General features: G+C 40.1%; 1 protein-coding gene across 3 annotated transcripts in view; it reads right to left on the bottom strand.

Moving 5' to 3' along the window:
• LOC148015849 (uncharacterized) overlaps positions 1-13,027 on the bottom strand; it is a 68,396-nt gene that overhangs the window by 18,327 nt on the left and 37,042 nt on the right. For 2 of the 3 annotated variants that reach the window (XM_087663582.1, XM_087663583.1), the window contains exons 3-8: positions 11,956-12,073; positions 11,714-11,821; positions 11,535-11,622; positions 11,363-11,446; positions 11,159-11,254; positions 10,920-10,982 (exon numbers count right to left, since the gene is read on the bottom strand). In XM_087663582.1, the coding sequence (XP_087519708.1) occupies positions 10,920-10,982; positions 11,159-11,254; positions 11,363-11,446; positions 11,535-11,622; positions 11,714-11,821; positions 11,956-12,073 (557 nt within the window). The remainder of the gene's footprint in view (positions 1-10,919; positions 10,983-11,158; positions 11,255-11,362; positions 11,447-11,534; positions 11,623-11,713; positions 11,822-11,955; positions 12,074-13,027) is intronic. The other variant, XM_087663581.1, reaches the window with a different exon arrangement.

Raw genomic sequence — 13,027 nt, 5'->3', positions numbered from 1 at the left:
TTATCCTCTTTCTTCTTTTTGTCTCCTGCATTCTTCTTTCTCTCTTGTTCCTTCTTGTAGTACCTGCAATCAGGTTTCTTGTGGCCCTTCCGACCACACTAATAGCAAGTAACATCACTCTTTTCCTTTCCTTTGCTCTTGCTTCTGCTTCTCTATCTAGCATTTGCATTTTTCTTTTCAGCCCTACGTCTAACATTATAAGCTAAGCTGCTACCTTCTCCACTTAACTTGCATCTAATTTTTTCATTCAAGATTGAACCCCTCACACCATCATATGAGAGATTGGGGTTGTTACTGAGAGAAACCACCAAGGTCTCCCAGGAATCACATAGTTTCATGATCAGAAAGATAGCCCTCAACTTATCATCAAAATCCAAATTGGCATCCTTAGGCTAATTTAAAATACCAGTAAATGCACTCAAGTGCTCAACTAAAGGCTTGGACTCATCCAGTCGCATATTCATCAACTTGCACATTAAATGCACCTGATTAACAGGTGTGGTGATCTCATAGGTAGTTTTCAACTTCTCCCATATTGCATGACCAATATCTAAGCCCTTAATGTCTATCAAAATGTTATCAGTGACACCCATCTTTATATAAGCCACAGCCTTTTTGTTGACTCTGGCCCAATCTACATCACACATTTGTGCGGGTTTATCTTCCTACAAAGCATCCTCATAATCCTTTAAGAACAATATGCCCTGCATACAATCTTTCCAAAGGTCAAAGCCCTCACCATCAAACCATTTGATTTCCATCAAACTCTTAATGTCAGAACAAGAAGAAGTTGCAGCCATTTTTATCACAAACACAAGTGTAAATGCACTGAACTGCAAGAGCACAAGCTGAACCAGTAAATACACTGTTGTTCTTGCCCAACCATAAATAAACCTCTGCTGTTTTTACATAAACCAGCCACCACACGAGTAAATACTGCAGAAATTTACCAAAATCTGCACAAAATCCCAAATTTCCAGGTCCAACAGTGCATAAATGTCAGCCAATCTAACCCAGCTGAGCAAAATTTCATCAATATATGAAAAGCCCCAAATTTTCAGGTCCACTGCTTGTCAACTGCGCCTATGTGTCTCATGCTCAACGGCACTGGTCTTCCGCACGAGACTTGTTGAGCTACAACCTATCTACTAGTGGTCTGCTACCTACTGGTCTCGAGAAGCGTGCACACTGGTTCCCATCGCTAGAGGCCATAGAAAAAGTGAAGGAATGGGTGAAGGAGGCTCAAGAGCATCTAAAAGATGCTGAGCCCATCATAGGTCGTCACGAGCAATCTTCTACTCTTCTTACTCACACTGGTCTTCTTATGACCTATTCGTTTGTTGCTTGCGTGTTGCTTGTCAGCTGCGCCTGCATGTCTTATGCTTGACTACATTGGTCTTCCGCACGCGACTTATTGAGCTATAGCCTACCTACTAGTCACTTGCTACCTACTGGTCTCGAGAAGCGTGCACAACCTGTGCTCTGACACCAATTGTTGAGAGTGCGTTGGAGCAAAAGTGTACAGGTGAGTGAGTGAGAGTGACAGAGAAAGAGTACGATCTAATTTGGGTGTACCAACAAATGTGTTGGTACACAAAGAATAAAATGTATTTATACTTAGGGTACATAAGGGTGCATTTACATGCACAATATAATAATACTTATGTACAATACACAGAGGTGAATAAAGGACCTTTACATCCCAACAAGGAAGAGAGCTCAAAGCAAGGAAGGTTGAGAGAGAGAGAGGTTGCCACTACCACCACCATCTACGAAGAGGAAGGAGATAGGTGTAAAGAAGGGAACCCGGGAAAGAGAACGAGAAGGGAGGCACGAAGGGATTCTTCCTCAAGATTTGAGGTAAGTGCATTCTCTCTTCTCTCTTTGTTTTTCTCTTTTCTTCACTTCTGTCTTTCTTTTTGTTAATGAAGAGATATATAGAGAGAACAAGGGAAAGAGAGAAAGGGAGAGAGCTCAAAGTAAGGGAGGTTGAGAGAGAGAGAGAGAGAGAGAGAGAGAGAGACCGCTTTCACCATCATTGCTACCGCCATCCATGAAGAGAGAGGAGACAACTACAAAGGAGAAGGAGGGAGGAAAAGAAGGAGAGAAGCGCGAAAGGATTCTTCTTCTCTCTTCTCTCTTTTCTTCACTTCTCTCTTTTTTTTTGTTTATAAAGAGATGCATAGAGAGAGAGAAATAAAGAGAGGGAGGGAGAGAAAAATATGTAGAGATAGAGGGAGAGAGAAGTAAGGAAAATGGAGAGAGGAAAGGAAAAAAAAAAAGAGGGAGGGAGAAAGAGAAATAGCGGGAGAGAGAGAGAGAAAAAAAATAAGGGAAAATAGAAAGAGGGAGGAATACAAAGAGAACACACACACACAGGGGGGAGGGGAGGAAAAGGAGAGATAAAGATAGGGAGGGGAAGGGTGAGGTGGAACTAGGAGACCGCCTCTGGTCCGAAAAAGCCAAAGAGCAAGCCGAATCATACTTGAAGCAGATGAGAACCGAAGAGTCCAAGAGCTGAAGAATGGAGTGAAGTTGACCAAAGAAAAACCAAGGAGCTAAGAAAAGAAAAAAACGGTGAAGAAAAAGAAGAGTTCCGATCAGATGAAGATGACGAAGAAGAAAAGGGAGAGGATGAGCTCAGGCCAAATCTTGAAACACCTCTACCTCTACACCGACTATCCCTATCCCGAAGAATGCCAACCCGAAGAACTCCAAGAAGAGAAAGAAATGATGGAGTATTATGTGAAGGGAGGATGGAGAATGGATGTGTGTTCAAAGGTAGAAAGTATTATGATAGAGTTAGGACACATGAAAGAAGACAAAGATAGGTAGACATACCAGAAGAATGAACCCATGTACCCACAGGTTGCAACTTAAGAAATGGAGTTTCAAAAGGGGAGATGAGCTCGATGCTGATCTTGGAACACCATCCATCCATTGAGATTGAGGGTGAGGCCAAGTTGGCACTCTCTTATGAGACACAAGATGCCTTTGATGAAGAGGATGATGAAGAAGTAGATGAGGAGATAGACTTGGAAGATGAGAATGAAAGGGCAAAAGCACCTTGGGCAAAGCATCCATTACACAGATCCAACCCTCTAGTTTAGATTATGAGATAGGTGAAGGAGAAGAGAAAAATGAAAAGTTAGAAGATAAAGAAGAAGAAAAGGGAGAGGATGAGCTCAAACTAGATCTTAGAACACCTCTACCCCAACAAACCGAGGAATAAGAGAAGGGCGAGGAGGAGCCTAACCTAGATCTTGGAACACCTCGACCTCAACAACCCCAACCCCAACAACCAACCAAACCCACAAGGTTCAATGATGATAGGATAGGAAGAGAGTTGGAAGGAGAGAATCATGAAAATATGGGAGGAGATAGAAGAAGATGATAGAGAAGAAGAAGAAAAAGACTTATTAGATGGAGCCATAGAGAAGATCAAGGAAAAGATGAGATAAGAAAAGAGAAGAAAAGAGATAGAAGAATAAGTAGAGTTAGCTAGAAAGAAGATAGGCTAGAACAAGAAGAGTTAGCTAGGAAGAAGAATATAAATTAGAACAAGTAGAGTTAGCTAGGAAGAGCTAGAAAGAACTAGGAAGAAGGAAAAAAATAGGCTAAAACAAGAAGAGTTAGCTAGGAAGAAGAAGACAGACTAGAACAAGTAGAGTTTGCTACAAAGAGCTAGAAAGCCAAAGGAAGAAGATAGGCTAGAACAAGAAAAGCCAAAAAAGCTAGATCAAGGCATGAAGGCCAAGGAAGAAGAGATAGAAGATGACTTAGACCTAGGTAAAAACAAGAAGGAAGAAGCACAGCTTAGAGTCACTACTACTTTCTATATAGGTGTTTCAGGCTCCAACACAATGGTATAACTCTTCTACAAAATCCACGCTGATAAACTCCCATATCATGTGAGGGATGTTAAGTGGCATAGTTTTCCTAGCATATTTACATGTTCAACTTTAACTCATTAGGGATTCAATAACATACTTAAGTACGCAGCCTTTGAGCTTCAAAATATCCTAATGATAGATTTTTCTTATGGTATTGGGAATCTTTGTATAACCTAGGTGTCCTAAGAATGGAGAGTCATGAGCTTTCCAAAGTATCTTCTTGAGTTCTTAACATGACGGTATGCAAAGCCTTGTCTTGAAGTCCCTTATCAGCTAAAAATATTTGATACCTAAGCTTGAGTTTTATAAATACCCAAACGCTTCCCCAAAAAGACTTGAACAAGTTTCGAATAAGCTTGGAGTGAGCAGAAGATCAATGGAACTTATTCATACCTCACGATCTAATTGCCATGAAAGCTTGAAGTGAAGCTCTTTTTCTCGGGTCTAAGTAAGTAATGAAAAAGCTCCTTGAGTAGTACTTTTTCAAATTGATTATATCTAGCTTTTTCAATCAATGGATTTCTTGTTTTTAGAGAATCTGATACACAATTTTTGAACATTAGATGTACGTTATATTGGTAGATGAATTATGCAAAAATATTCAGTGTATATAGCTAGAAGGGTTACAACCCTACCACTTCCCCCCCCCCTCCTATAATCTTTGCTATTTGCGTCGAAAATTTACTTTGTAGCCATCGCTATATGTATCACTATTTGCGTCACTAATTCTCATCAACAACGCAAATAGCCACAGATCTATCGCGACACTAATAGAGACAAGAATGCCAATGACGAGGGCAATTTTTTCCATTAATAATTCCGTTGCTTTAAACATCGGTGTTGGGTTTATATGTTGTAGTGCTTAATCTTCTTTGGTATAAGAATAAAATGGGCATGCCTAGTAAATCTAGATATGATAGTCCATATTCCACCGTTTCCTATAGGTATCCTTTGAAGATCAAAAATAAAATCCATAGCAATGCTCTGCCAAGGTCTATCCAGAATATACATCAAGACTTTAGGCCTCAACTACTTTATGGCACATAACTGCCCATATATCATAAGAAAGCCATCTCTTTCTAAACAATGCATCAGCCACAACATTATTCTTACCATCAATGTGCATAATCTAAAAGTGAAATATAGAGAAGAAGTTCATGATCTCATATGCTTCTCAAATAACTTTGTTTGGGTAAAGAAATGTCACAATGTTTGATTATCAATCTAAACTGTAAAATCTGCCCCAAGAGATGGTGTTTCCATGTTGATAGTGCATGAATTACAGCAAGCAATTCTTTCTCATAAAGCTGCAAATTCTTATTTGCACCATGGAGGAACCAACTCTCATAGGTTACTACATGCTCATCTTGCATTAAAACATCTCCAATGCTCTTACCACATGCATCACACTACACCACAAATGACTTCCTGAGATTTGACAATAAAAATACTTGATTTGAAATCATCTTTTTCTTGAACTTCTCAAAAGTCGAAGTTTCCGCTACTATCCATCTGAAAGGAACAGCCTTCTTTTGCAAAGCATGCAATGGAGAAGTAATTTCTGTGAAGTGCCAAATGTAGAGTCTATAACATGAGTATAATCCCAAGAAACTACGGACATCACATACATTCTTTAAGTGTGGCCATGAACATATCGCTTCAACTTTTATAGGGCCCATACGCACACCACCTACTAATACAATGTACCTCAAAAAGTGAATCTCATGCAAAAAATGTTCACTTTTCTTATCGTGAGTAGCCAGCGGATGCTTTCTCAACTCATTGAACACTATTGCCAAGTCTTTCCTATACTCCTCATTCTTGAATGTATTATCATGTTATCAAAGAATATACCCACAAAAGCCTTATGAGGCCTAAATATTCTATCGATCATGCAATTGAAGGTAGAAGGAGCATTAGTAAGTCCAAAAGGCATGACCAAAAATACACGCAACCCAAAGGAACTGGAAAAAGCTATTTTAGACACATCCTCAAACTTGATATAAATTTTATCGTACACACTTTTTAAGTCTATATATACAACTAAAAACTTTTGACCCCTATAATCTATCCACGATGTCATGGATCTTAGAAATCACAAATCGATTCTTGATTGTGATCTTATTCAATGTGCAATAGTCAATGCACATACACCGTGAACCATCCTTTTTCTGCACCAACAACACTAGAGAACAATAAGAAAGTGGGCTGAATCAATCCCTTTTCCAACAGTACATTAACTTCGCTCATATTTCCTCTTACTGAGTTGCATACTTTGTAAGGTGGTTTATTAGGAGGCCTACTATCAAGGATTAAATCTCTAGGATGATCCTCAGGCCTTTCGAGTGGCAAATATTCCGATAATGATTGTGCAAAGCAATCAGTATACTCTTTCAAAAGTGTCATGCGATCCTTACCCAAGTTAGGCATGTTACAACTTCATTATCATTTTCATCTTTAACAAACATGAAGTGCGCTGAAAGATGATTTTTCATTACTTTGGAAATGCTTGAAGCCAGTATAATAGGAATAGATTCCTCTTGAGCTTTACATTCAAGTTATAAGCTTTGCCCTTATACTGAAGGATAATAACTTTCCCATGGGAGTTGATCACCACATGTACGCAATGATTCCAAGGTATTCCAAGCAATACCTTACAATCCTCCAATGGAGCAATAGAGAACTCTTCATCATCCGGATACTCTAAATGTGCAACCAAAGCTTTCCAATGAGGGTCATGATGGGCTATGCATGGCCCTTGCATGCCATATCAATCTCATCCCATGAGACTCATCTCATCCTCTCTGATGCCTGGCCAAGCAACATGTCTGTAGAGATAAAATTTGCACACGCTCCTAAATCAAAGAAGATCCAACCATGCTAATCCTTGATTTTACCCCATGCACGCCAAAGCTCTATAGCATCATCATTAGGCTAATTACTAAGAATATCAAGGACCAAACCAACAAAGGTTTTGGACTTCTTCTCCTTTTGATAACCCTTGTTTTTAGCATTAGCAACTTGTTGCCTTTTTGGACAATCCTTTGCAATGTGCCCCTCCTCGTCACAAACAAAGCATTTATTAGCAGCCATTAACCCCCTCCATTGGGTAGCATTTTTCCAAGTCCCTCCTTGTTTTTGCCCACTAGAAGCCCTCTTTTAGGCCTACTCCTCTTTTCAGCCCAAACGTCTTCGTTTCTGTCTTTTCATCATCACCCTTGAAGCCCATAGACTTACCATGCAGCCAAGCATTTGCTGTACACACGGTCCTTGTAACATGTCGGTCACCATGGTCTTGGTGCAAAAATCACAAATTTCCTTGGGCAGCCCACAACACTACTCTATCTACTCCGAAAGGGGATGGCATGATAGGAAGTCACAAGCAGCAATACCTCCCACTAGAAGCCCTCTTTTAGGCCTACTCCTCTTTTCAGCCCAAACGTCTTCGTTTCGGTCTTTTCATCATCACCCTTGAAGCCCATAGACTTACCATGCAGCCAAGCATTTGCTGTACACAAGGTCCCTATCAATTGTAACATGTCGGTCACCATGGTCTTGGTGCAAAAATCACAAATTTCCTTGGGCAGCCCACAACACTACTCTATCTACTCCGAAAGGGGATGGCATGATAGGAAGTCACAAGCAGCAATACCTCCCAAAACTTCTTGTTGCATTGCTCTAAATTCTTACATTGGGAAGTATCAAATTTGTGCAAAGCAGTCATGGCAAACACCTCAAAGGTACTCGTCAACCAAGATGAAGCAAATACTTACTTAAATTGAACCCATATTAATGGTGCTCTACCTTGCATAAGAAGTGATGAGCCTTCAATCTATCTTGCACACCACTAAAAACCTGGAACTTTACATGTTTGGCAACCTCATCATAATTTTTAGATTTCCCTTTTGGTGCCAAGTTGTCATGAATAAGTGGCTACAAGAAAGGTACATTGGCTGCATTTTCCTCTTGACCAACATTAAACAGAGCATTTGCATGACCAGCATGAATTCCATGAGATCCAAACACACCACGGTTAGCAAATACATTACCATACATGCCAATTTGTGCTCCAGACATCATGCCAACATGGCTATATATGGAATTTTGCATTCCACTTGCCATTCCTGATATACGTTGATCCTTGCATTCCATGCATTGCTTGCTATATACCATAAGGATTTGAGCCATACATACCCATTGTTGTACCTTGACCAACCACTGCATGGAATATAGATCCTCCAACAAAGTATCCCAAATGCCCAAACATTTGAATGCATGCCAAATTCATCGGATTGGCACTACCAAGATGGCCTTGCATTTGTTGTGATTGCCCCACAGGCATCATTTGCTTCTGTTAATTTTCAGCATTGTATGCATCTTGAGGTTGAACTACCTCTTCTTTTGAAAGCTCATGCCATCCCAAAGCTTTAGATCATAACTTCTTCTTCTTGCCTTTGTTGAACTGCACAAATCAAGGATCCTTTGGCACCTATGCAAAGATATCAATTGTTGTCCTCAATTGTGCTTTAACTAGTCATCACATTCTTCTTCTTCTTGCTGTCATCAACATTTGCAGGCCGTGAAGGACCCGCCTCTTGTCCAAATCCTCCATTCTCGGCATGCTGCCCATGCTGTGTACCCATAATGAGATTGGGCATTGCATTTCTTCCAATGCCTTGTGATCCTTCCAAGTGTGATGCATCACCATTCCTTGAACCCATTTCACTGGAGTATGATGATGACATGCTTGCTAATTTGCAGTCAACTGATCACCAATTCACCAAAATGCAATTACATTAACTTACAACCAAGTGCCATGGGCCCACCTACTCAAAGGAGTTGACGAATCTCGGCAATGGAACCATGCAACCAGCCTTCCTTCTTGGACATGGTGTTAGATGAATTTGACCTTATTTAACTTAAATAACAGCAAGCAAATAATTCACAAATCTGAAAATAATGCTTTATCCATTTCATCTTGGACAACCGACACCCAATCGGCCCCAAAAACAAGCACCCCTTGCAGTATTTTTTTACTTGAATTGCTTGAACTTATAGTACAAAGAGATATTGGCTGATCACTCTACAGGTTCAACATTGTGGGCTGCCACAATGATCAGCAGCTTCAAGGATCAATTTGCCCCTTGGATTGCGCTATAGATTGGATACAAATTGGTTCTTGAACACTTGCTTGCAGAGCAAATCAAATGTAGCTAGACAAACCCTTCAAATCAGCTGCGAATTCTTCTAGCACAGCTGCTACATTGAACATTGGGTCTTTAATCAATGGGTACAATCTTCAAGGTTGCTGAGAAACCCTAATTTCTACTATAAATTAAGGCTTTGAAAGAAAAAATCACTGCTGCCCACCAACAAATGCTGAGGAAATCCAAGAATAGCTGAGGGATTTTCAAGGGAGATGAGAAATGGCTGAAGATAGATAAAATCGACAAATCTATTCTCAAAACTTGCCTTGAATAACAGTCATCTGATGCCTACAGCCCTGGGAATGCTGTCACCAGCTGTCTACAGGCCCCAGACAAGTCGTTTACAACCCTAGAGCCCGTAGATGCTGTTGCTTGCAGCCCTAAGGCCCCTTGGAGAGGTCACCTATAGCTTTTGGCTGTCTTGTTGGCTGATTTCACACCCTTGCATTCTCAAGAGCCCCCCTTAAGAACATTGTGGTGATTTAAGTATATTGAGATTTGAGTAAAATCCCTCTTAATCCTAGCCTATTAGCTGTAGGATTGACTCATGACACATTGGGTTCTATAGAGTTTTTTTTCTAGGTAGTGGACATAGAGTGGCCCCCTTGCTAGGTGGTTGGCCTCTTGATTGAATTACAATATGTGTAACAAATAACAAGGGTTTCTGAATGCTTCTTTTATTCGATTGATGGCTGAAGTTCTACTTTGTTTGTTCAGAACAACTTCATTGGCTTACGGTCCTTAAAATCTTTCGCTTCTTTGACTCTTTGGTTTTCATTATCTTTTCCTCTTTGATTTCTCGTCCTTGTTAGCCTCTAGCTCTAGCTTTGGCCTTCACTCGCAGCTCTAGCCTTTCTCTTAAGCTTTGGCTTTGGCTTATGCTCAATTTTTGGTCTTCAAGCCTTCCTTGTTCTTATTCTTCATAATTCTGTTCTCCTATTCCTTCTGCACCCCTATATTCAAATTTCATTCCACCTCCATTAGAATAATAGAGTCATGTTCTTATTCAAATACTCAATTAATTACATCACTAGTTGCATCATTGGCTTAGCATGCTACCATGCTTTAAGACTAACATTCTAGTGAACCTGAGATTGATTTAGTAATCCTTATCTATCTTTGCACCCTCAACAGTCTCGAGCATGATTGACAAGTAGTTCAAAGCCTTCAAGTGGGTATATGCAACTTCAGTGTCAATATTCTAGGCATCCAAACATTGATAATTAACAAAAAATTCACCTAAAACAATCATATGCAATTCACACAATGCCAAGTGGCCCATGGATCTAGAAATTTGTCTTCTAATGCTTGTTTTTGACATCCATTATGATGCTTTGGATGAATCAATGTAGACTTGAATGGAAGCACCAAAATTCTAACACCTAACTCTAACAATTGTTAGCTGCATTGCTTGATTTCAAGTGAACCAGTTTGAATAGTGCGGCCAGTTGCATCAGTGGAAGACCATCCTTTCACCTTTAGCACCTCCATCTGAAAACTTAAGGCCATGTTTAATGGACCTAACTACCCTGATTGGAAAAAAACACAAAGATATTGGCTTGGTACAAGAAGAACAGGAACCAGAAAGACCAAACAAGAACATTATTAAACACCAAAAAGAGGAATTTATAACACCTCTTGAAGACTGAGAACAGAGGACTGTTTAGGCTCATTATGTGGAGTCCAGAAAAGGGATAATATAAGGAGTTATATAAACAGATCAACACCAAAAACGGCATATCAAAGAATACACAAAACAGGAAAATAGATTGCAGAAAAGTAAAAAGGGCATGTGTTGAGGGAAAATATCAATGTAAACCTGTCCTTTTGGCAAGCCAGTCTGATGGCGATCTTTCTGGAAGGTTTCATGCTGCAATTCATCCTGAAAGCCGGCAAACAGATTACTACTGCCCATTTTCCTTTATATACTACAGTGCTTGATAATGCCTGCATCACAACTGATTGAGATACAAGTTCCAGTTTTCCAGTTCATTTACTCAAGATCCTCTTGCAAACCAACAACTAGTTTTCTATTTTCTTGGTAAAATCTAGGCCTACCGCAGCCACAATAGCAATTCCCCTTTTCTCCAGCCAGTTTGAAGTTGATATGGCATGTTGCCCAGTGAACCAGTCCCTGCAGCGGAATTCAGCTGCCTGTTCTAGCAAGTCACATGGAGATCTTAATAAATGGTCAAGTTGAAGAGTAATGCTATAAACCTTCAAAAGAACTAACTTTCAAGCAAACTCAAGTTTCAATTATACCATTGAAAAACAAGAATCTAACATCTTCCTGCACCACTCTACATGAGCTTGATTCTCCTTTGTAGGCTTGAATGATAAATGGAACTGCAGAACAAGGAAATCATAAGAGGAGTTCATCACAAAGGAGGCATATAACTCTTCAACAAAAGGAAGAGTTTGTGAATTGCCAGACCTGAAATACCACAACACCAAGGGATCCAGCATTGTGAACAATTTGAAGGCGTGAATTGAAGATCTGCCACAGCTCATCACTAATCTGACTGATTTAGAAAACCAAAAGAAGACACAGAACTACACATTTCTGTTTCCAGAAAAGAAATCTTATGCATTTAGAATTGCAAGGAATCTCACTGTATACTACTTGTGAGCGCATCCAACTGGATATAGTCTTTTTCTCGGCATAGAGTTGAAACCTTTAACCGAACACCAGCAGGGAGGGCTGTTATTGGACACGATTTGCTGCAGCACTCCTAAGAATACATTAGTCATGTCCACAGAGGTGTTGCTCCAAATTTTCCCTAAATATTTGTCCTCATTCCTTTTTGTTCAGAGAAAATTTGTGATTGTGCCTTATATTGTTCACCTCAGTTTACCTGCAAAATAAGCCGAAAGCCTTAAAGTGAAACAGAAAGCCTTTTGGAACACAGTGTAACCACCCCTGGATAGATGTAGTTGACGGAATAGCATATGTGGATGTGTCTACCTCTACACCTGTGACATATATCAAATGTCAATAGCAGAATTACCAGATCCCAATATCACTCTTTCTGGTTGCAGAAAAAATATAATCCTCATCCAAAGTTTGAATTATAAGCTTAGTTATGGGAAACGGGAAAATGAAAAGAGAAGCAGAAACAGGAACCGAAATGGAAACAGCCAAAATTTGGAGTTTCAGGAAGTTTCCAGTAACTAAAGGGATGAGAAAGGCAGAAACAGTGAAACAGTGAAACAGTAAAAATGTAGTATTTCGCGGCATTTCCAGTAAATATGATTATAGGAACCCCTCTATGATTTGCAAACAATAGTTCATTTCTTTCTACACATGGCAATCTCTTTGGACCACTAAAGTTACATGTATTGTAAAGATTCTCGGTTGAACGAGTTAGATTTCTTGCAACTCGGTTGGATGCCATTCAAACATGAGTGGTTGTCACTAAAGCTTGGAAGTCCCATGATCATACCACAAAGATAATTTATAGCATTTGCCAGTGCTCATTGAATTGGAGTACACCCACATGCCCTCCTCGAGCTCTCGAGGACTACAATTTTGGTTAGCATAAAACATAGCATGATCCTCTTTGAGGGTGGGTCAATGGGCAAGTGGACAGGTGGACAGCTCATCAGCAAGCAGCAGGCAGGTCAAACAGTCAGAGGCAGTCACCAGACAGGCAGCACATTCTTTTTGTCAAAGAGATTGTGAGGTCTACTGCGTGCACACTTCCATCACTCACCCATGTGCATACTCTGCTTCAGATTTTCAACTTCAGCACTAGTGATCTTCACAATTCTCTCTCTCTTTTCTACATTCCACTCCTCATCTCAGCCCATGCATCTGCTTCCATAGCACTGCACTTTGACATGGTATTAGAGCAATTAAGGGTTGTACCAAAGTGGACAGATTCAAGGTGGGAGAAGGATCTCAAGGTGATGCATTTTAGGAGTCTA

This window comes from Lygodium microphyllum, chromosome 23 (assembly GCF_053477565.2).
Source record: "Lygodium microphyllum isolate KBCC chromosome 23, Lygodium_microphyllum_v1.1.10, whole genome shotgun sequence".
In the NCBI taxonomy this organism is placed as follows: Eukaryota; Viridiplantae; Streptophyta; class Polypodiopsida; order Schizaeales; family Lygodiaceae; genus Lygodium; species Lygodium microphyllum.
The sequence above is the reverse complement of the archived record's forward strand: the minus strand, read 5'-3'. Positions and strand labels throughout refer to the sequence as shown.